Source organism: Crassostrea angulata, chromosome 10 (genome assembly GCF_025612915.1).
Source record: "Crassostrea angulata isolate pt1a10 chromosome 10, ASM2561291v2, whole genome shotgun sequence".
Classification (NCBI taxonomy): Eukaryota; Metazoa; Mollusca; class Bivalvia; order Ostreida; family Ostreidae; genus Magallana; species Magallana angulata.
In genome coordinates, this window is record NC_069120.1 from 27,210,775 (window position 1) to 27,233,070 (window position 22,296).

Consider the following 22,296-nt stretch of genomic DNA (forward strand, 5'->3'; position numbering starts at 1 on the left):
TATTAAATTTTCCACATCAAACTCTCGCATGCAAATGTTTTGTTTTACCGGTGCAGGCATTCTGGGCCCTTCATTGCTAGGGGTTGGTGTGTTTTCCGGACTTAACGAGTCCTCCTGTGATATTGAAATTTTAGACTTGATTGTACAGATACTACTCTGTTCTATTGCCAGCTGAATTCGAGATTTCAGACAATGAGCAGGTTCAAACTTTGCAAACTAAGTCAGACTGAACTGACTACATGAGCTTTTCTACTGCCTAACCTTAGACAAAAGATTTTTTTTTCAACCAATTTAAACTGGAATGGCCTTGAGATATATCATTGGTTTTTCAGAATTGGTCTTATAGAAAAGTATAAAGTATCTATACCAGTGAATGAATGTATTCTTTAAGTAAAACTAATCTTGATTTCATGAAAAAAAAAGATTAATATTGGTTCAAAATAATTACTTGACTATGTTTAAGGGCTGTATATTTAAATAGACGTTTGTCAAAAAGCAATTTAATGAAGAATATCCTGTTACATTAATTGATAAAAAATGTCCTCAAGTGGACCTTATCCTTGGGATAAGAAGACTTTAATTTAACATGAAAATCACTTTGGTAAAAAAATTAAAAAACCCAAAAAACTCTTTTTTTTCTAATTTTCAGGTCACATGTAATACTTTATCATTAATTGAAATCCACAAACTTGAATGCCAGACTGTTGAGAAAAATTTGCCTGTCATTCCTGCCAATTCAAAGGTATCATTCGATGTCATGCTGACAACATAACCCTAATTACGACAAAAAATCCCGCAAATGACATAGTTATCCCAATTATTTCTCAACCGATGGACAATCAAACCACTAGGAGAAAATCTCAACGATGAAATCAATAGCTAGATTACCCATTAATATATGACACATCAAGGAGTTATCGTTCGGGATAGTGAACTTTTTTTTTACTGAAAAACTTGACTCCATGATTGCAGTGCAAACCTCACATATCAGTGAACTTTAGGTATCTTGCTATTGAATTGATGTTGGAATTTCAAATTGATTATTGGGAAGTCGCCTTCATAACGTTAATCTTGGCGCTTCCTTTCCTTCGATTTTATCTGCCACTAACAATACCTAATTACAATGGGTACAAACGGATGGCGAGGTAGCCAACATGCCAGTTTTTTTAATTTAGATTTAATTTTTGCCACTCCTTGCGTGAGGGACATTTACAATTTCAATAAAAATGGAGCAATATGCATCACTTAATGGCCATTTGATATGACTTAAATTTTCCTCAATCACTAAAGATCAAAATATTCCCTTTTCTCACCTCATCTGAACCTGTTAACTGTTGCTTTGATATCCTCTCTCTCTCTTCCTCCAGACGACGCCGTTCTTCCTCTTCTTTTCTCCGATCCTCATCCTCTTTCATTCTGCGTTCTTCACTTTCTCTCCGCCTTCTCTCCTCTTCCTCTCGACGTCTTCGCTCCCACTCATCATCACTAATATCACCATTTCTGTGGTGGTCATCTTCGTTGTCAGGATGAAGACGGCGGTTGAGGTCATTATTTCTATCCTCATCATGTTTCCTTCTGTATATTTAATGAACAATATAAGCTCTTGTTAACAAACTTTGATAAAATCCTAATCAAATACATGTAATTCAATGTAAGTTTTGCTATACATAGAAATTAGATAATTTCTTCATTCACTAATAAAATCTTTTGCATGCAAAATCTAAACAATCTAGTGACAAAATTTTGTCAAGTAACTTTTAAACAACAGGTTACTTTCCATATTACAGCCAAATAAATAAACTTGTTGAAATAAAGCAGTTTGTTGCTACCCCTACTTGTGTATCCATAATACCATATCCCTTCACAACAATGACTGATATCTCATCAAGGAAGTAATTTTTGTTTTTTACCTGTCTAGTGCATCGAAGTGGTCCTCTGGAGAGTTGACATTAATCCCTGAATCTTCGTTGGTGTGGTTAGTGTAGGTCCCTGAAACTGGTTCCCGGCTCTGGTCAGCCCGCTTCCTGTGATCTGTTGGAGTAGGGGAAGACCTAGGAGGAGGAGCCCTATGGGACTCCCCCCGAGAAGTGTGTTCACGAGGGGTCTGATCCCTAGAGGCTTTGGGGTGTGGAGGGGTTCTTGGCACATTTTGGGGAGGGGGTGGGGTGCGTTTGTCTCTATTGGAGCCCCAGGAGTCTGATAACCGACCATTTTCTGTTCTTATGTCGCCATTGTGATTGTATTCACCCCTGTTATGCGTGGGACTGTGTCCCGACTTAATTTTGGGGAGGGGGGAGTAGCGATATGGGGATGAGTCATTATGCCTATGTTTAGATTTGTTGCCCGAGCGACGTTCATCTTCACCTGTTTACAAGAGACAGAGAGAAAAAAAAACACAGATATAACATCTACAGTGCAAAAAGTTCACAGACTGGCAGAATAATCATTAGAGTACATCAGCCCAGACTTTTGATTTGGTTCATTAGCAAAAGATATAAAATTACTATAATTGACTTAGATAAAATCTTTTTAATAATTCAAAACCTTTCACAACAAATATCATCTAAAGTACAATAAAGGAGTTGACAAATTCTGGAAAAAAAATACATGACTGTATTGAAAATAAAATCCACCCATTTTCCAAACCGATTGCTATCGAATTTCAAAGTTAAATTTTCTAATTAGCATTGTATAAAGCATTGAATCTAGTATCAAATCATGGTTTCAAAGGCTTCTGATGTACTCCAAAGATAACAAAGAAAACCAACAAAAACTTAATGTTTATAGATATTCCACATCAAAAAAATGTATCTGCAAGACAATGGGGTACCAGCCAATGAAGAGAGGGGAAAAAAAATCAATCTCAGTAAATAGAAATTATGAAATATTCTTTAATCTATACTATACACTGAAAGCTCAATACATTATGATCAAGGTCGGTGGCCTTGTAATCACCTTGGAGATACATCTTTTTTAATGTGGATCGGTATGAATTACAACAAGTTTTTGAAATTGTGTTATACACATTGAAAATTACTTTTAAACAGAAACAAATTATATATTAATAATTAAGGTGTGGTGTTAAAACAAATTAATAATTAAGAGCAAACAAATAGCATGTGCACATTGCAATGGTTGACAAAGTTGTAAGCGACATGTATAATATATATTTCTTGAGATATGGACTTTACGTTTCGCTTCTGGGACCCCATCTTTTCTTGGCTTTAGTTTCTTTTCTTGAATCTTTGGGAGAACTTTTGTCGAATCTTTTTTCTTGCCAACTTTTTTCACTTGGGTAATTTCTAGATTTAATAATTTACATAAATATTTTATATGAATATCCGGTAATATATTCACTTTAGCTGAAAGCCAGATCAGCTGCTATATGTATAAAGTGGGAAGATTATGGTACTTGGATGTCTAGAAATGCGAAATATTTTTAGAAATCCAATACCATTAATTTTTCAAGAAATATATATCTCACACACTGGGTGAAACACAGCGGAATTTTGTGCAAGACTAAAAATAATGAATTTCAGTTTTTGAATTATTCATACAAACTGTGCACATATAACTAAGAGATGAAAGTATGAGTAAACTCATATCCTTAATTGTTCCTTAGAGACAATTTGTTAATATGTGATGAGTAAATTAAAGGCCCATTAAATTAAAGCATAAATTTTTTAAAATATCATGTTTATCCCTGATCAATTTATGCTCACACATTTTCAAATATTATTAATGTTTCAAATTTCAGTGGGATTTTTAAACAAAAATTTTGAAATGGACCAGCAATATACCTAAATCAAATGAATAACAAATTGAAGAGATCATAGCCACCCCCCCCCCCATCTCCCAACAGCTTTTACTCCAACCACTATGTACACTAAGTAATTATTCAAATTAGTTAATTTAGAAAGAGATACTGTGAATTCAATCAAGTTAATACCCATTGATTTTTGTAAAATTTACATGGAAATTCCATTAGGATTGAGTTAACATGATCCAATGAAACTGCACGCCTATAATGCTACATTAAATAAGTTGCTCGAATTAAAACTGGCAGATCCTTTTACAAACCACACATTTTTGTTTTTCAAGGATTACTGAAATATTTTTTGTACAACTGCAATCCATACTCTAATCAATGGTAAAAAAAAAAAAATCACCACATATAAAGCCATATCCCATTTTTTTATTTCAAATAATGTACCGTTTAGAATTTTCATATCTTTTCAATTTCGAGAAAAAAGGTTTAATTGGTAAAAGTCTGCATGAAGATGCATTTTTTAAGGTGATCATAACCCATACCACATTAGTCGTGAATTTTACTGTGTAATTCTACAGAGTGAATTGAATTCTAAGCTCTAATAAGAAAAAAAAAAAGAAAATGCAAAAAACGTATCCTTTAATTAAAATATGAAAAACTAAAGTTTTTAAAAGAAATCTGATTTCATAAATTAATTAAGAACATTATTCAATGCTTAGAGCCACCGGAAAAAAAATCCCCTTGACAACCATCACCGCCAATGAATTTAAAAAGATTGAGAGTTTCCAGTGATTTCCATGCACCATAGAGATGAAGATGCATAGTTACTTACAAGACATATAGCTCTAATGGCTAGAACTTTCCACAGGCATCGCCATGGTGATGAAAATGTACAATCAAAATGTCAACAATTTTTAAAAAAAATAAAATGGAGATATTCAAAAAAAAAAAGAAATGTACTAAAGGTATGGAAATTTACACAAATATAAAAAGTGGGATTTGTTTTCAATGTAAGAAAATAGGGTATAAAAAGGTTTTAAAGGAAGTCTTCATAGTCATTCTCAACATTGATAGTTTTAAAGATTGAGCCAAATGTGTACAACTTGATCATTACAGGGATTTTTGAAACACACTAGCATTGGTATCCAATCCACTTCAATATACATCCCACAAAATTGAAAATGTAAATTTCCACACATAAAATCAAATTGATGAATAAATTATAACAATAAGAATTGTTTTGTAAAAGCATCTGCCCCAAAATAGACTAAATTATTATTATGAAATGATCGACTCTTAATTTAGTCACTATCAAATTTTATATTAAATTGTAAGGGTTAATGAGAAATATTTTTAAATTTGTTTTAGAATTTTAAGACTTGCCACACAACTACATCAGCTAATCTTAAGGTTCCTTGTACCATCTACCCTCTAAAACACACTGTGTATACAAAAAAAGAGTTATAAATCTAGCGCACATATTACATAATTTACCAGCAGACACACCTCTTTAAAAAACCCGTACCCAGGAGGAAGGGGGCAAATAGGAATGCACATGCAGTGTTCGTGTGAGGTTGAGCAATCAAAATCAGTCATAAGTCATAATGATCAAAATTTATAACATGTGGAATTAATTCTAATGTAAATAAAAATCATTTCTAATAAACAAAATTATCAGCAGCAAACATTTAGTCAGTATTAATATGTAAAATGTTAATGGCAAATCACAGTTTTTTATAATGCTATATTGATAATACAATTTTTCAAAAATAAAATACATTTGTTAATTTCAATTCATATTTCAAATAAAAATCAAATCATTTAAAAGTATTGTTAGGTATGTTTAATATAACACAGTGTTTTCTTACTTTCATGGTTTTGAGAAAATGGAGAATGCGGCCGGGTTGAAGTCCTGCTACTTCCCTGGTCGTCTGGACTGATCTCCAATAAATACAACTCTGGGGCATAGGCCTACAAAAACATACATAAAATACTATAATACAACTCTGGGGCATAGGCCTACAAAAACATACATATAGTACTATAATACAACTCTGGGCAATGAGGCCTACAAAAACATACATATAGTACTATTAACTGAATAATCAATACATTTCTTGGGCATGAGGCCTAAAAAACAAGTAGTACTATCGAATCAAGAAAACGACTAACTCTGGGGAGTGGACCTAAATTAGAGATATATAGTATTATAGAACCAAGAAAACAATTACCATAACTCTTAGGCAAAGTTATAATAATATATACCGGTATATAGTACATGTACCTGAAAAATAAGTTCAACTCTGGGGCTTATGCCTACAAATTGAAAACATACATGTAGTATCGTAGGCTCAAAAATACAACTAACTCTGGATTTTAAACCTAAAAAACATTAAAACATAGCACTAAATATTCAAAATACAATATACTCTGAAACATTTAACTATCAAAATAAAATCCTCTCTCTTGTGTGAAGGGCTAATAACATGCAGTCATGTAGTAATAAATTATCAAACACAAATACAACTTGTACTTCTAGGCTTAGGCTCAAAAAAGAATACAAGTAAAACATTTATGTAGTATGGTTCTATTAAAGATTCACTCTGGGGCATAGACCTTACCTAAAGACATTATACTGTCTACTAGGGTGTAGACTTAAAACATACCCCAGGCAGAACTATATAGATTCAAAGTTTGAATTAACTCTGGGGCATAGACCTGAACACATACTGGTAAATTATATATTAGATTCAAAAATAAATCCAACTCTGGGTTATAATATAGGCCTAAGAAATACATGTTGTACTATGGATTCAAAAGTAAAATAACCTCTTAAAAAAAAAACGAAGACACAACATAGTACTATGGTAATATAGATACAAATTAAATACAATTGTTTAAATCATACTTGTTGTACAATAGATTTGAAATTTCAATGAAAAAGGAAAGAATGAAGATGATTCAGGCTGGGATAAAAACAGTCTTTCTTCTAACAATCTTCAATAAAAGTATTATTACCTAGCATAACACCACCATTACCGGTATATGATATTAAACCTGTCGGTTTATCAGAGATTCATTGTTAATGTATTTATCCCTTGTGCAATAACAAAAACCTACTGTCTAGCGTTCCGTTCGTTATGGAACCATATAAAAAATACACTAGTAATTGAATGTCTTGATTAAAACATTTGATACCCGTTTTCTGTTAATTTATTGCATTACGCTAAAAGGAAAGACCAACATGCTTAGAAACAGTAACATCATTGCGTGTCAAGCTCTCATAAACTGAATGCGAGAAACGCTGCAATTTGTAAATCAATGTTCTGTTACATCCTCAATAAGGGAATAGAACACTTAAAAGATTGTTTTCATTAGAGGTAGAAATGCAATAAGACATTTAAACAAAACAAAAAGCAAAATGGATCCATCTCCCTTTCCTGTTGTCAAGTAATTTGCACATTACACTGTTGGTATATTCAACTAATTTATTACAATCTATCAGGAAATTATACATTAACATACCCCCGAAATACCTTAAATTAAACCTTTATTCCTTTAAACATATTTTCTTCCCCCCAGACTTTTGCCTTCAAACATGTTGGACTAAGGTTAATTTAGAACTTACAAGACTATTGAAAATCTATCAAGTAAGATTTGTAATGTTACACACATATTGCAGACCCTGTGTGCTCACACGACAAATGTCACAACTTTATCCCTGTTAATCCTCATCATCAATAATATACATGAAGTTCTCTATTCTAAATTAAGTTTCTTGAATGCCAACCCTATATTTATAGACATGCAGGAACAACTTGTTCTGTTAATTCTTGGGAAGAGTTTCAACCTCTCCAAGATGATTCTGGTATGCCATTTGTATTTTAAAGGTCATGCATTCATAACAGTTGAAAATCAAGTTTTAAAACAATAATCCTCACTTCCTTTTAACAACCAAGGCACTGGTTCCAAATAAACTGTATCTATATATAAATCCCTTTGATTTCGGTACCATGACCATGCCATTGACAACCAATTGTATAACAATTGCCTTTTTTCAACAAACAGAAAAAAATTTTTACATAAAGAATGAAAGAATTTTTTTTTCTCATGCCAATACATCTTTGAAGAGTAATGGTATTTACTATGTAATATATTTTAGGGATATTCTTTGTCTTGTTTTTTAAATTATTTATGTTAGGTTTCATTTGAATTTGTTTCCGCCAGCTCCTATAATAATAGTAATTGGTGTTCAAGGCTTTGTGGGATTTATTAAAAAGACATCTTCCTTCTCCTGTTGCACTCACTGCACCAATTTATACCCGTTACATAATGCACCTGTAAGCGAGGACATTTAAAACACCAAACTAATCTCAGGCGCCAAAATCAATTTCAACTAATTTTCAACAAACATTGACACTCAAAGAAAAGCCTCGATCATTAGCTTATAGCTATATATAGCTCATAGTTCAAAATATATTCACTGCACTATATTGATATTCTATTTGCTCGTTAATTAATCGAATAACAGCAAATAGGAGTTCCATCGAGCACTTATAGTACCTGTTTTATTGAACTGATGAATGGTGAGCAGTAGAATATTGATTCAAAACAGATTCAAAAAGATGAAATTCCTTAGGTAATGTTGCTGTGATTATGAATTCAGTTACTTATTAGTTTTATCAAACAGATCAATAGACAGGGCAGACCAACACACCCCTCCCCCCCCCCCCCCCCCCCAACATTTAAAAAGAGATACTTGGACCATGATGGGTCCTATACTCAATGTTTTGATATTGCAAAACTTCTTCATGAATTATATTTTTAACCATTAAAAAAAATTTCTTTCCACTTCATGTAACAACCCATGTCATTGTGAAATATTAATGCTTAAGTTTGAGGTATATGTAAAAACACATTATAATTTTTTATTTCTTCAGATACACCAGTTTAAAAACCAAAAGAAAAAAAACACCACCTTAGCAAAAAATAAATTTGAAGGAATTGTACAATATAATACATGTATGTACATTAATTTCTTGAACAACTGTTTATAGATCGATCAATGTACAATATATATATTCCACCTTGATCTTTCTTACCTGAGGAGGGATAAAATGCTTTGCTTTTAACTGGTATTCTTGTTTTTGTTTTAACTGAAAAACAGCAAAAAAGACAAAAATATTAGCATTTTATATACCATACCATCAATTCACAATTACAAATTTTTAAAATATATAAAAAAAATCTACAAAACAAAAATCAAAATTGCAAATGTGTAAATCAAAAAATCCATCAATATTTTCATAAACTATCTATCAATCTAATTTTTAAATTATAGCTAGGCCATAAATTATGATAACAGGCTTATTACTCTATATTTTTAAGATGACAAAACAGAATGATGGGGTATAATATATATATATCAGTGAGCCAGGTTACATAGGCCAAAGCAATTCAATATTGACTGTGTGACACAGAGCACCAATTAATTCAAGATCCCTTTCTTAGTAGTTCACTTCTGTTTGATAGACGTGACACATTGTATGCGATCAGGAATCAACTCATTCTGCCAAACTCAACAAACAAATCCCCAATGACGTCACACTTCTTTGAAAGAAAAAAACTTGTATTGGACGTACGTCTTGTTTGGAAAAAGACACAAGGGTCTATCTTGTCATCTGGGATAACTAAGCTTCAAAATTTTTTGGGTTTTTTTTTTTTCAATTTTTTTGGGGGGTAGTGAAATTGTAGTCATTTACAAAACTTTATTGAAAAAGTGTCAGATTTCAGTAAACTGTTATGTCATTACTGTTGAACCAGTGAAAGACATATTTGGCTCCGATACGCAAACTGTTTTGAATTGAACTTGAAGATTATGCAAACCAGACCCCATTACTGGCAGAGTTTGGAACTTCATTTGTAATACACCTAGGAAACACTGCCAAGAATGGTCCTTGTTATTAAATAACATGTATCTAAATAATGCTCCCTTACAAGAGTAAGAAGGCTTTAGGCAGAAAAGAAATGGTTTCTCTTACAAAGTTCTAAAAAGGTTTCAAAAGTTTAATATAGCACACATTAATGTCCTCTTACATCACATTTAAATGCACTGATAGGGTCAAAATTAAATTTCAACACATTATAGGCTTCACTGCATTGCAGCAAGTTTTCGCATAGAAATTCTATTCTAACCTTAAATCTTTCACCCGAATTGATTTATCAAACCTTGCATGCCTTTACGGCTGTGAAATAAAACATAAAAGTCAGTTTTATCTTTTAAATTTAATAGACTGAAACTCGTTCCTCTGGCTTTCCTGTGGGATAGTTATTGACTGTATAAGGGGGTGGGTGCATGTGCATAGGCTCAGAACACAAGAGAGGTATCCATGCAATTAGTAAAAACCTGTCTGTTTTTGTTCACTACTGACAAGACTGGTGTTGTCAATACCTAGCAGTTGTTCCAATTGTTTAACACGTAAGGGGCAAGAAGATCGTAAGAAAGTTAGTGTCACAGTTCTTCTTTCAAAAATTGGTATAAAAATCAAAACCTTTTGAAACAATCTGCATACAAAGAAACCAGTCTAGCTATTTTACTTGCCTTTCTTTATAATATCTCATTAGTTTTGACAGTCTAAACTGACAATATAATGATCATTGTCCATTCAAAGGCTGTTACACTACCATCTTATTAATAATATCTATCTTGATCATTTTTCCTTTTTAATTTTTTCTTCCTATACTTATTTGAACAGCAGAGAGTGTGTGGATATTTATTTAACCTCAATGAATGCCTGCAAATTCATGCTCTCCTTTTGCCTTTGATAACAATGGTATGTCTATTTAAACAACAAGCCAAAAGTTATCATGTCGTAATCTTTGAGGGCATTATCAGAATTTTGTGCATACATAAAAATTATACTGGGTTTGAAAAATCATGGCCTACAAATATGAATAACCAATCCCAAAACCCTTTTTCCACAAGTTCAGCATTTTATTTTATTTTATATCATTTCCGAATAAGATTTTTGACTGAATGACTGTAATTATCAGTATCGTTTCGTCCTCTGAGCTGGCAGGATAACCTACTACTGCTTATTAGATAAAATAGGTTGTGACTAGACATTTAATTATCGATTTAATAACACTTATTCATATCCCGAGCTTAGAAGATAAATATTGAGGATTTCAGGACAAAAGATAAAGACTAGCTGTCAGAGATCTATACGCTATTTACTTACAAACTACAAGCATGACTTAAATGGGCAACTCGATATTCTAAGCGACTTTTAGAATATTTGGACTAAGTGTGTGCATCTACCTTGATTATATATGTACCGTTTCTTAATTTGCAGGGTTGAGTCAATTTCAGAGGCAATCCAACTTGAATTGGAACACAGCTATATAATTTATATCTGAAATTGCCAATTGCCACGTTTGTAGGGGCAAAGACAGTTTTTATTCAACTGTTTACATTCAATGGACTGTTTGAAGAATTTTCTTGAGTAACTATAGTCCCTAATGATCTCAGTAAGCAATTCACAATTTAATCTCAGAAAACTGTTCGTTAATAATTTGATCTCAGGAAACTGTTAGTTAACGATTTGATCTCAGGAAACTGTTAGTGAACAATTTGAATTTTCTTTACACTAATAAAATTTCATGCTTTTAGCATATTTGTTGTGTGCAGTGTATATAATCAATCACAATTGTATTAAGATGTTTCATACAATAAGACCTATTCAAAAGGTCAATTCGGTTCTTCAAATGAACAAAATTTTGACCGCATGCTTTCCTAGCAATCCTAAGCAATTTAATTTAATTATGGTAAAAAAAAAAAACCCAAACATTTATACATATGCACCTTTAGTTCTCCAAGAATTCCACTCAATAATCAAAGTGACAGTGAGCTTGGTTAGATCTCTGGCAATAAGAGCTTGTCTTAAGATTTCAAAAGAGATAAATGATCTGCGCTGTTTGATAGGTCAGCTTTTATATATAAATTCCATTACAGGGGTTCATGGGATGCATTTCGACATGAAAGCAAGAACCAGCAGCAAATGTGGGTGCATGGACTAAGACAATTGTAGATCTTATTGGTGCGGATTTCATTCCACCTGAGCAAATAAAACCATTTCTGTTCCCTTAATCTGCTTTCCTACTTTGTGACACAAAATCATTAAATCAGACTGGGGAAAATTATCTGAAATTCGATGAGTTTGAAACATTTGAACAAAGCTGAACAGAATTCAATATCAAACTACATATATTTTTTCGGAACTTCAAAGAAATGATCTTAAATTTGCCTGACAGCTAACAAATTGAAATTTTCTTGCGGTTCTGAAAGCAGTGGAAGCCTAAATAAAGCTCTCATGTGTTTTGGGTGCTTGAGAGTTGAATAAACACTGAACACCCCATTTGAGTGAATGACCCTTGTGCAAATGAACAAGTTTATGTATGCATTGAACAGTCCCCTGTTGATAAGCCCTTGAAAAACCGAAGCAGAAATCTACAATTTTATATCCCTATCTAGATTCTTCTGTAAAGTAAACAATAATATCTGTTCCAAACTTTGCTCAAGATTTGTATAAAACTAAACAGGATATCAAGAAACATTATTTCAGGAAAACAACATCATTATCTTCACACACACACCCTTTACTTGGAAGAACAAATTCTTAACTCAGAAATAGCCCATATCTGAGTAAAGTTTATCTTCGCCTCTTTAAAATACTTAAAACAACTGATTTATTTGGTGTTGCTGTGAATAACATATGTGCATATTTTACAAACAAAACTGTACCAAAAAAAATGTGTTTCTTTTAAAGGTTTAAACTTAACATCACCCTATCCAGTATTAAGCCAATTATCATTTAAGTTCAGGAAAATAAAGACTAAATAATAGACCTCTATTGAATTCCACAAATTAAAAAAAAAACTTGAGAAGAAGAAGGTTGGCCTTAAATTCTGATCCCCTCTAGTGCTTCCAAAACCCAGGGAAGGAATCTCAAGTAACAATTGCCGTTATAGGCTATATATACAACACAATACGATTCTACACCCTATGGGACCCGTGTCCGTCACATCAAGGGGGTGTTACTATATAAAAAAAAACGTGCCTGGTACAACAAGCAGATGGCGCTGAGTGTTTGGTGGATGACATCCATTGTTTAGACATAATGCGATCCACTTGAGGTAAACTTCAACTTCTGGAGTGAACAATGGCTTGTTTCATTGCTGGAGAAGCTCATGTAATTTAATTGGCTTGAGCACCTTAATTTGATTGATATCTATACCTCTATATACTATGGCTATTAAATGGTAACATATTTGCATGGCTTGAGTCGTATATGTACCACAATATATATCCTTCAACTTGAGAGCATTTGCAGTTCATGATTTTCTCAAAGGACAGAAATCAGGAATCAACAGATTTTAATTGGTGGCTGGGCATTAAAGAATAAGAATTGTTATTACCTGTAAAGATCAAACTGGAACTTTTATATGTAGTGTTTAAACAATTTACCTATAAAATTAACATATTCTCCATAAAGAAGCCATTTCTAAGTTTAATTGTCGGCAAGTATTTAAATTCCCCCAGAACAAGTTAACAATGCTAAGGCTTTGAATGAGACACAGTTCAAAGAACAGATTTTTGTCTGCTAGAACCCAAAACAAACACCATAACACTAAAAACATCCTTTTCACTTGCACTTTAAATGTCATAACTGTGCAGTTGGGAAACTTCTTTCACATGTGAGGTCTATGAATACCATTATCTATACAATAAAGTATCAATAGTCCTCCTCAAATAAACCAGGAGAGGAATATATCTAAAAGCATGTTTGGAGTCTTATATGGCTTTAGTGTTTAATTGTCGTAGCAGCGGCATGCACTTTTTTACTATCACAAGTTTACGTAACTTCAGTGTGCACTTTTCCTGACACAGGCCATTAAATTTCCATGAATTTGTACCATTTGGATATCAGTCCTACTGGGATCTTGTAATTTTTAAACGATTCAGAGAAAAATAAACTGCAATATTAGATTTCCCCCAAGGAACAACACTCACCCTGGTTATACTGCGACCCACACTTTTAAGGAACACGTAGTCTCGAGGGAGCATATCCTCTCCCACCTGCTGCTCCAACTCATTGCGGAGATCGTACACAAAACGCTCTGGGTGTACCCTGTCAAAGTGGAGTTATATACGTAATTATCATATATATGTATTTGTACATGCACATATAATAGGTATTAGTTAATGTACAAGCAAGTCAATCTGACAATCTGGTAAAAAATTAAATTCATTGAACATCTATTTCTGTAATAATTTTTGGCAACAAAAGCGCCTTCATGTATCCAGTAAGAAAAAGATGGAAAACAGAAATGTTTGTTCTAAATCTTCCCATTCAAAATTTAAGCACTTGAGAAAAATATTTGCGTCAAGATATTTTCAGACATCTCTGGTCATTCATTAAAATATTGACTAACAGAAGAGCTCAATCCACAAGAAGTTGATAAAAGTACATGTGTTCCAAGTACCTGACCTGATACCCAGTAGATGTACATATATAGCACACCCTGTTTACCAAATTAGCACATTAATGCAGCTTTCAAGATCTATTTAAATTTTTATTTTTAAATCTGTACCACCCCAAAGGTAAACTATCAAGGAAGAATTATAAATCATGTCACTGTCTTGTGTCACTGGGAATGACTTTTGACCATGACCTTTGACCTATGACATTGACCTTTGATACTAACCTTATGATTCCCGCTGAGATTGTCTCTGTAACATTCTGATTTAACAAGTTGTTATATCTTTCTCTCCAAATCTCTGGTGGGACTATGTACACATGAAGATCTATAAGCTGAAATAGAAAAAAAATACAGCTATAATACATATGGGGATAATCTCATTATCAAACTTTCAAATGTTTATATAATTGGCCATATTCATATCTACATAGCTTTATAACTTGCTTCATCACAAAGTATCATAAAACTATTAAATGATGATAAAATAATAATGTATAACATTATACTATCATTAATACTTGGATATAACAAATCAATGGTTATATGGATCAATGCTAGAAGAAATGTAACACTGATCCCTGCATTGGAATTTCAATGAAATGGAAGGTCATTGTATTTATTTAGGAATCACATTAATGAGCACACACAGATCTCAAATTTTAATGCCTGGCTATATTGATTGAACAAGACTGGCTATTGAAGTTGAAGTATTGTTTAATCATCAACCCTTCATTGATGTTTCAGTTTTTTGTTGGCTGCAAAATCTTTTTAGAATGTCCATTGATTTACATGTTCAACATCCTGAACTTTCCATTGCTCACTACCATGCATATTAAAATATGGAGATTAATACCACTGGTAATGGAAAATGGTTTTATTGTCAATATGGCACAAGTACATGTAGAATGGTCAAATGTGTTCACCTAATAAATGCCTTTATGGACAGCTCTAGGATACATGTTTTAAAATCCATAATTTGACATAGGTACTAAATTAAATGAAATTGCCAAATTAAGTACCACTGCTACATGGTATGCTGATCTGCCACATGGTATGGGTAAAGGCATTAACCTAAGTGGTTCATGGTAATAAAATAATCTAAAATTATTACATTACTTGGTGTGTAGATCAAAAGTTTGGACCAAAAATCTATTGAGCCAATGAGGTCCAAGCATTTGTGTACTTCGATTTAGAGTGCTAGCTCTAATTAAAAGAATCTTTTGAACTGGTTTTTAAACATTAAATATTCATTCTTGCAAGCATTGTTTACCTATACATGTAGCAAAGGCAATTGGTCAGACCAATAAAACTACAGAACTGCAGCAAAAAAAGGTGAGAAAAACTCATCAATGCCTGAAAAACACATTACTATCTTTAACCTATAAAATAAATAAATCTTTTCTAAAACACCAAATTAATTACTCAATTTCCTACAAGTACTGAATACAACAGAAAGCAAACATTTGGCAATCAAAATAGCTTTCCCAATTTCATATCTCTGAATTGCATTACCCCTAATTAAAGTTTTAGTTCTAGTAGTTTCTAAATGGGAGGGAAATGAGGATGACTAATTCCATTGCCAAGACTTTCCATATACTTAATTTAATTGTTCACAATTGGAAAAAGAAATCTTTACGTATAAGTTGAATAACTGAATGACTTATGTAGAGGCTGAGTTAGATTAAAAAAACTTGAGTAGAACAGCCTGGAATGTTTACTTTAACATGACTTTAATCTAAGAGTTGAATTCCTAGAGACCTAAGAAGGCCAAAATTTGATTGCAAAATTGAACTTAAATGACTGTCACATAAACAGAACACACAGTAGTTTACTACCAAAAATTAGCCTCCCGCTCCAGGCCACCTCTTTTAACACCGCTGGTAGCATTTTAATCATCAAAAATTAACAATAGTGATCAGAAATAAAAAAAAAAATTACCAATCATTTGATATCCAATATAAAGGTACAGATGAAATAAGGTGTGGCAGAGGTTCAAACAAATGAGAATTAAGAACTTATTTATACATATTAACACAAAAAAGTACATAGTATATAATACTAATTTTTCATAATACATGCATGTATTGTATTTGCATAACATGTACATGTATTAACAACGGCATGCAGAAATTAATATCCTCAATTACGGTATTGCAAATTTATGATTTTTACTTGTGGGTGTCCAAAAATTTGATCCTTTTAAAAAAACTATAATCAATTTTCAAATTACTTAAACCAAATACTCAATGGGTTTAAAAATGGGTTGAGTATTTGCATGTGGAAATTTAAATAGTAGGTTTTTGGTTAAATGTGCTAATGAAGATTATCAAACAGAGTGTAACTATTTAAACAAAACAGGTGGCTTCATTGAAGGTTACCAGGTAACTTTATTTACTAAATAAACAACAGGTAAATAATCATTCAAATGCAAATAACGACCAGGTAATAAGTTTTAATCCATAGGAGGCCAAGATGGTTTTGCATTTCCTACACATGAGGAGCAAAATAACTGTTAATTATTGACAAGCAAGTAAATATTAAATATTTTTATAAGTACATATACATATTCTATATACAATTTTTTTTATTTTTTTTTTTTTTGTTGGGGGGGGGGGGGGGGGGCGGGGGTTCTAAACCTCTCTAAAATCAGAAGTACATAAGATAGATATTTTCACCAATTTAACCCCTCCTTTATTAAACCCTGTGAAATTTAAATTGACATCACAGAAACATAATCTTTAAGTCTATTACACTGTAATCCTAATGGTAATCATAGGAGGATTTGATGCAACGAGTCTAAAATATTCTGGCTTACTATCAGAATCAAAGAGAAGTCATATTGTAAGAGGCAGATTATAGGTAGGCATAGGGGGCTCTTAACAAGAATGGATTATGCTTAAACAGACGTCATTTATAAAGCATATGGGTACACTCAGTGACTGACCATATTGCAATGTAAGGTGTGTGTTGGGACTGGTACATGTAATGTACAACGGTATCCAAAAACAACCAGGCTGACTAAAAGAAAACCTTGAAAAACTCCTCCAGAGTTTCAAAATATCTTAAAGTGGCGGTAAACCAATTAACCTTGTGTAGATTAACTGTGTCTATAGAAATTACAAATTGATCTGAAGAGAATTTGTCCTTTTCTAACGTCAGACCGGTGCCTTAGTGTTTACCCTTAAATAGAGAGCAATCTTTGTCTCTGTTGACTCTTGCACGGCACCTTATGTGGCTTAAGGACCTGACTTCTTGTCAGTGTTTAACCATATCTCATAGAAACTGAAAGAATACATGAAACTCCACTTCCAAAGTTTGGCCGCAATTCAACTCAATGGCTTAAGAGCATAATCCCAAACCAGAGATATCAGAAATCTCGCCTGTTATTCTTGACCACAGATATATTGTCCGAGGATTATAATACAAATATGACCCCTTGACAGCACCCTCTATCCTCTCCTATTAATGTGATATAGTAGTATATCATTCATTAATCATTATGAGTGGCAGACAAGGTAAACTTTTCAAAAGTCAATTAAAAATGTTTGGTTCCTCAATGACCTAGCTGACCAATGTAAGGTTCCAAAGAGTACCTGTGTGTGTGTGTCACCCTTGGGACACTGTGCTCGTTAAAATTCATTAGATTGATGGATAGAGTTTTGTCTCCATGAAACAGCTGACAGTTTTAATAGCTATGTAATACCAGAGAATCTATACATCTATTAAGTACATTGTATATACTTGTACCTCTCCAGATGAAGGCCTTTTAAAAGTTTTATATCTTTCCATCAAACTCGACATTGTGAAAACCGAAATTCCCTCTGCGGGTGGCTTAATAAAAAAAATATCCAAATAAACCTCCGTATAACTATAAGCTCCAAAGAACAAAAGGTTCCTTTTTTTCACAAGTATCCTTGGCCTTAATGGCAAAACAGGATTTTTCTTTTCTATTTTGTTGGTATCCTCCTTTAATCCATGACTGGAATACACTTATCAGGCGACTACACCTCTAGAATCACAGAGCACACAAAGTTAAACTAGCCCTGAAATACAAAAGGCTTAATGTCTTTCCTTAATGGATCCCAGTTGCTTGTTTGCCCTCACACTTAGTTCAATATTAAACTTTGTAGTTTTTCTTATATTAGAATACTTGAACGCTGTAATAAGCGCCCGGGGGATAAAAACAATGTCCAAGTTAAAACACACATAATCCAATATTCTTATTTTTTACGACTTTCACAGAGATTCCAATACAGCTTTTACACATCCGTAGATTCCGAGCTTGGGATATATTGAAAAAATTCCTTTCCTTTCCAATGTCTATTCAATAGATTCTTGCTAGGACGTATCCTCTGGCCAATGAATGGTACGTAGAGCCATTAACTACAAAACTACCCATTTACCCGGGTAGATTGCAATGTTTGTTCTTAGTTATATATGGGAGAGTGATATGAGAAAATCCAAAGCTGTTAAAGAGTTCGCAAAAAAACACTTGCATGTTTCCTGATAGAGAATGAATGACTGTTAATCAGCACGGATAATCGGTTGTTTTAAAATTCAAAACATGCAGTTGGTGCATGGAATTATGGTCAGAATTATAAAAGGTGTAATCAAAGTATTGACAAGATTTTTTTTCTCTTAAATATTAAATGGATATACAATAAGCTTTAATTGACAATCTCAATAGATGGGATTTTTTTTATTATTATTTTTTGAATAGACAATGTGTGTGATTGAATCGACATTAACAAAACTAGATAATTTAAAATCACCTGGATTTAGGATTAAGGATTTTAACATGTGCCAAACCTGTGAGGTTGTTTTCATTTCAAAGGATGGGTTCAAGGAACTATATGTCTTTGGACAAGCAAAACATTGGGCATAGATTGTAAGAAGTTACAATTGGTGTTTCAACAGCAAGTGTTAGTGTTAATTTAATAAAAAGTATCTACAATTGTACTGCCCTTATCTACCACCAAAATCCCTCTCTCCCCCCCCCCCCCCCCCCCTCTCAGGATATAGGATATGCAAATCTTATTTGAAACATTTTTGCCAAAAGAGAGTTAATTCTTCTTCCAGTGTTGAGAGTGTAAGAATGTAATTGATCTATTTCTAATAAAACGTACGTGGTTCTGCGAAAATACCGGTAATGTACTGCCTGAAAGCTTCCAGAACAATGGCATATACTGAAACACAACTGTGCATATATGAATAGACTGACCAGGACATCCTTTTGAAAGCTTCACTCAATAAGATGGGTTTGGGTTTTAGGCCTAATCCATTATAAAGCCATAAGAGCTATAATTATAAACATTCTCCTGCCAAAATAGTTTGGAGAGCAGCAGTTGTTTATTATTGTTTGCTTTGCAATTTTTTTGGCTGTAAAACAATAACTTCATATAGGGGAAATAAGTATGATTAGGCAAGAGGCATTTTGCATTGCTTATTACCAGTGAAATGTTGCAGATTTCGCTTCCGTTAAGTGAGGACTTGGTAAGTGGTAGAGTTGGAGGTGGGGGGTATGTAAAGTTTACAGGGTTGGCCAATGGGGTAAAAAATTTTAAAATGAAATTCCTGGTTGTTTGACCTAGCTATGCTATATTTTGTTGAAGTTATAAAATTGGGGTGGATTCAGTGTAAAAGTAACTGGCCCTATTTAAAACTACTTAAAATGTCAGACATCAATTGTGTAATAAAAATATTTTAGAATACCTTTCCAGTAGTTTCTTACATACTTTTGTTTTACTTTCAACTTTATAAAGCCCTAAAGCATACATGAAAATAGTGCCTTGCAATGAATTTTTATTGTAACACAAATTTATCCCCAGTATCAACTAAAGAAGCCATGCAGAAACAAACAAAGACTATTTACACTTCAATGATCGGAATATTTATTTAAGGAATCACCAGAAAAGACGTTTCTAAGTTTCAACATTTTTTTTTTCTTCTGCCAAAGACATAAAGCATCCAATGGGCTTTCCTCATAAAATGACTTTTATGTCCACTTAGTGCTAATCCAAAAATTACAAATTTAAAGGTAAAATGTTTATCCGTTGTCATAGAACTCGTCAACTTGCAGACTTTGTAACGACCTTTAAAGCAATTTACTTACATGGTATTCTTAAAGTATTTTATTAAATAAATGAGCCATACTAATTCACCACCCCAGTCACAATACAAGATAGCAGATTGTATCTATTAAAAACCTCAAGTCTTCAAGGACACTTGAAAAATTCATTTCAGTTGTATGAATGGGTTTTTGGGTTTTTTTTCAAACACATAAGCTACAATTTAACTCTTGCAGGCCGTACAATACGCTTTACTTGCACCTCATATCACAAGATAACAGATCAAATGTCTATTATAGGAGTACTGAAAAATGAGAAATCTGATAACATCAAAATTACTGTAGATATACAATGTAATAAGTACATGTTCTGAAAGTCTTTCACAAATGTGAAACTTTAATATCATATTGAATTGATCTTACAGTAATTTGTATATGTGAAAAACTGCTTGCTCTAATCGAAACTACATTTCAAAAAAAGGCAAGGCCATTGAATTGATATGTGCGTCATTTTAATCCAATCCTATTAGAGATATTAAGACTGCAAGATCTGTTTCTAAAATTACAACAACAAAAATTATCAACTTCCTCAAGCAGCTTGGTTAAGGCTACTTTATGATATATCAAATTATTTATCCTAAATAATATATCAAAATATGAATTGGAAATCTAAGTGCCATGTTCTTTCTGCTTCCTGTTTTATTTTTTTCCTTTATAATTAAAGAGCATAAGTGCGAGTTTCACTTTGATCCCTTGCCAATCATGCACAAAAAATTGCCTTATTAAACTGACTTTGATATTCTCTGATCAATGATAACTTCAATATATTTAAACCTCCTTCTAAAATTGCTTTCATCATATTTATTGATCTCATAAATATTGCAAGAAATCCTTCATTAATGCATGTTGAAAATGGTGCTTCAAATTGTTATGTACTTAAAAATGTTTCCACAAGGCCATTGAGTAATTTTGAAAATAATTTTTCGAATCGTTCAACAAATTGTCATATTAATGTTTCAACATCAAAACATCAACAGATCTATAGCCAGTTCTATAAAGCTATTAATTCTAAACTCTGCTATGATATTGTACAGCCCCTAGTATTGATCTTTTAAATTAGTACCCAGTAACAATTTTCAAAGCTTAGCCATGCATTTAATTAAGCCATCAAATCAAACTCTCTGGCAAATTTCCCTCTACATCCTAGTTAATATCAGTAGCTTGACCACAGAAACTCCATGTATTAAATATATATATATTTTAATTAGCAAACTCATTAGAAACTTAAGTTAATTAACACAACAATTAAAACCACTAGCTCTTTGCAACATATTTTCCAATTGTATTTCTAAGTAATATACAACGGTATCTCAATAAAAGTAAAACAATTATTTCAGAACAATAATCAAGCTAGCTGATTTACAGGAAAGACTCAACTTAATTAATAGAAACACTGTCTTCAACAGTTGACACTAAAGATGGGTGTTGATGAGAAAACACATAAAATTCAAATAGTGCCAGGAATGGGGGTTTGAACCGGTAACCTTAGTAAATTGTAAAAAAGCCGAAATAATGAAATAATAAAAAAATAATGAAAACAATCAATATAATTATATTAAGAAATTACTTCATGACATAAAAAAATTAATATTGCTGGCAGGAAAGAAGAAATTGCTTACAAATTTAAAAGACTACACTTTACATAGACATACTGTATATATATATATATATATATATATATATATACCCAGTAAAATGAACTGAAAATTTCTGACACAATTGCATGAACACTGAATAAATAAACCATCATTTTGTCATTTACTTAACACTGCAAACTATTGACAGACAGTCGAGGTGACAAATTACTCTTCGCGTGTGCATGAGACTGTCATCTTGACACACCTAGAGACCAAAGACA

At 32.6% G+C, this 22,296-nt stretch overlaps 1 protein-coding gene across 11 annotated transcripts in view; it reads right to left on the minus strand.

Annotated features, from left to right (window-relative positions):
- LOC128164958 (trichohyalin-like) overlaps positions 1 to 22,296 on the minus strand; it is a 36,389-nt gene that overhangs the window by 12,706 nt on the left and 1,387 nt on the right. For 6 of the 11 annotated variants that reach the window (XM_052829080.1, XM_052829078.1, XM_052829077.1 and 3 more), the window contains exons 2-7: positions 14,537 to 14,643; positions 13,842 to 13,959; positions 8,872 to 8,925; positions 5,638 to 5,740; positions 1,911 to 2,364; positions 1,314 to 1,575 (exon numbers count right to left, since the gene is read on the minus strand). In XM_052829080.1, coding sequence (XP_052685040.1) covers positions 1,314 to 1,575; positions 1,911 to 2,364; positions 5,638 to 5,740; positions 8,872 to 8,925; positions 13,842 to 13,959; positions 14,537 to 14,643 — 1,098 coding nt within the window. Of the gene's footprint in view, positions 1 to 48; positions 115 to 1,313; positions 1,576 to 1,910; positions 2,365 to 4,601; positions 5,614 to 5,637; positions 5,741 to 8,871; positions 8,926 to 13,841; positions 13,960 to 14,536; positions 14,644 to 18,058; positions 18,901 to 22,296 lie in introns of those variants that run through there. The other 5 variants (XM_052829083.1, XM_052829085.1, XM_052829079.1 and 2 more) reach the window with 4 other exon arrangements.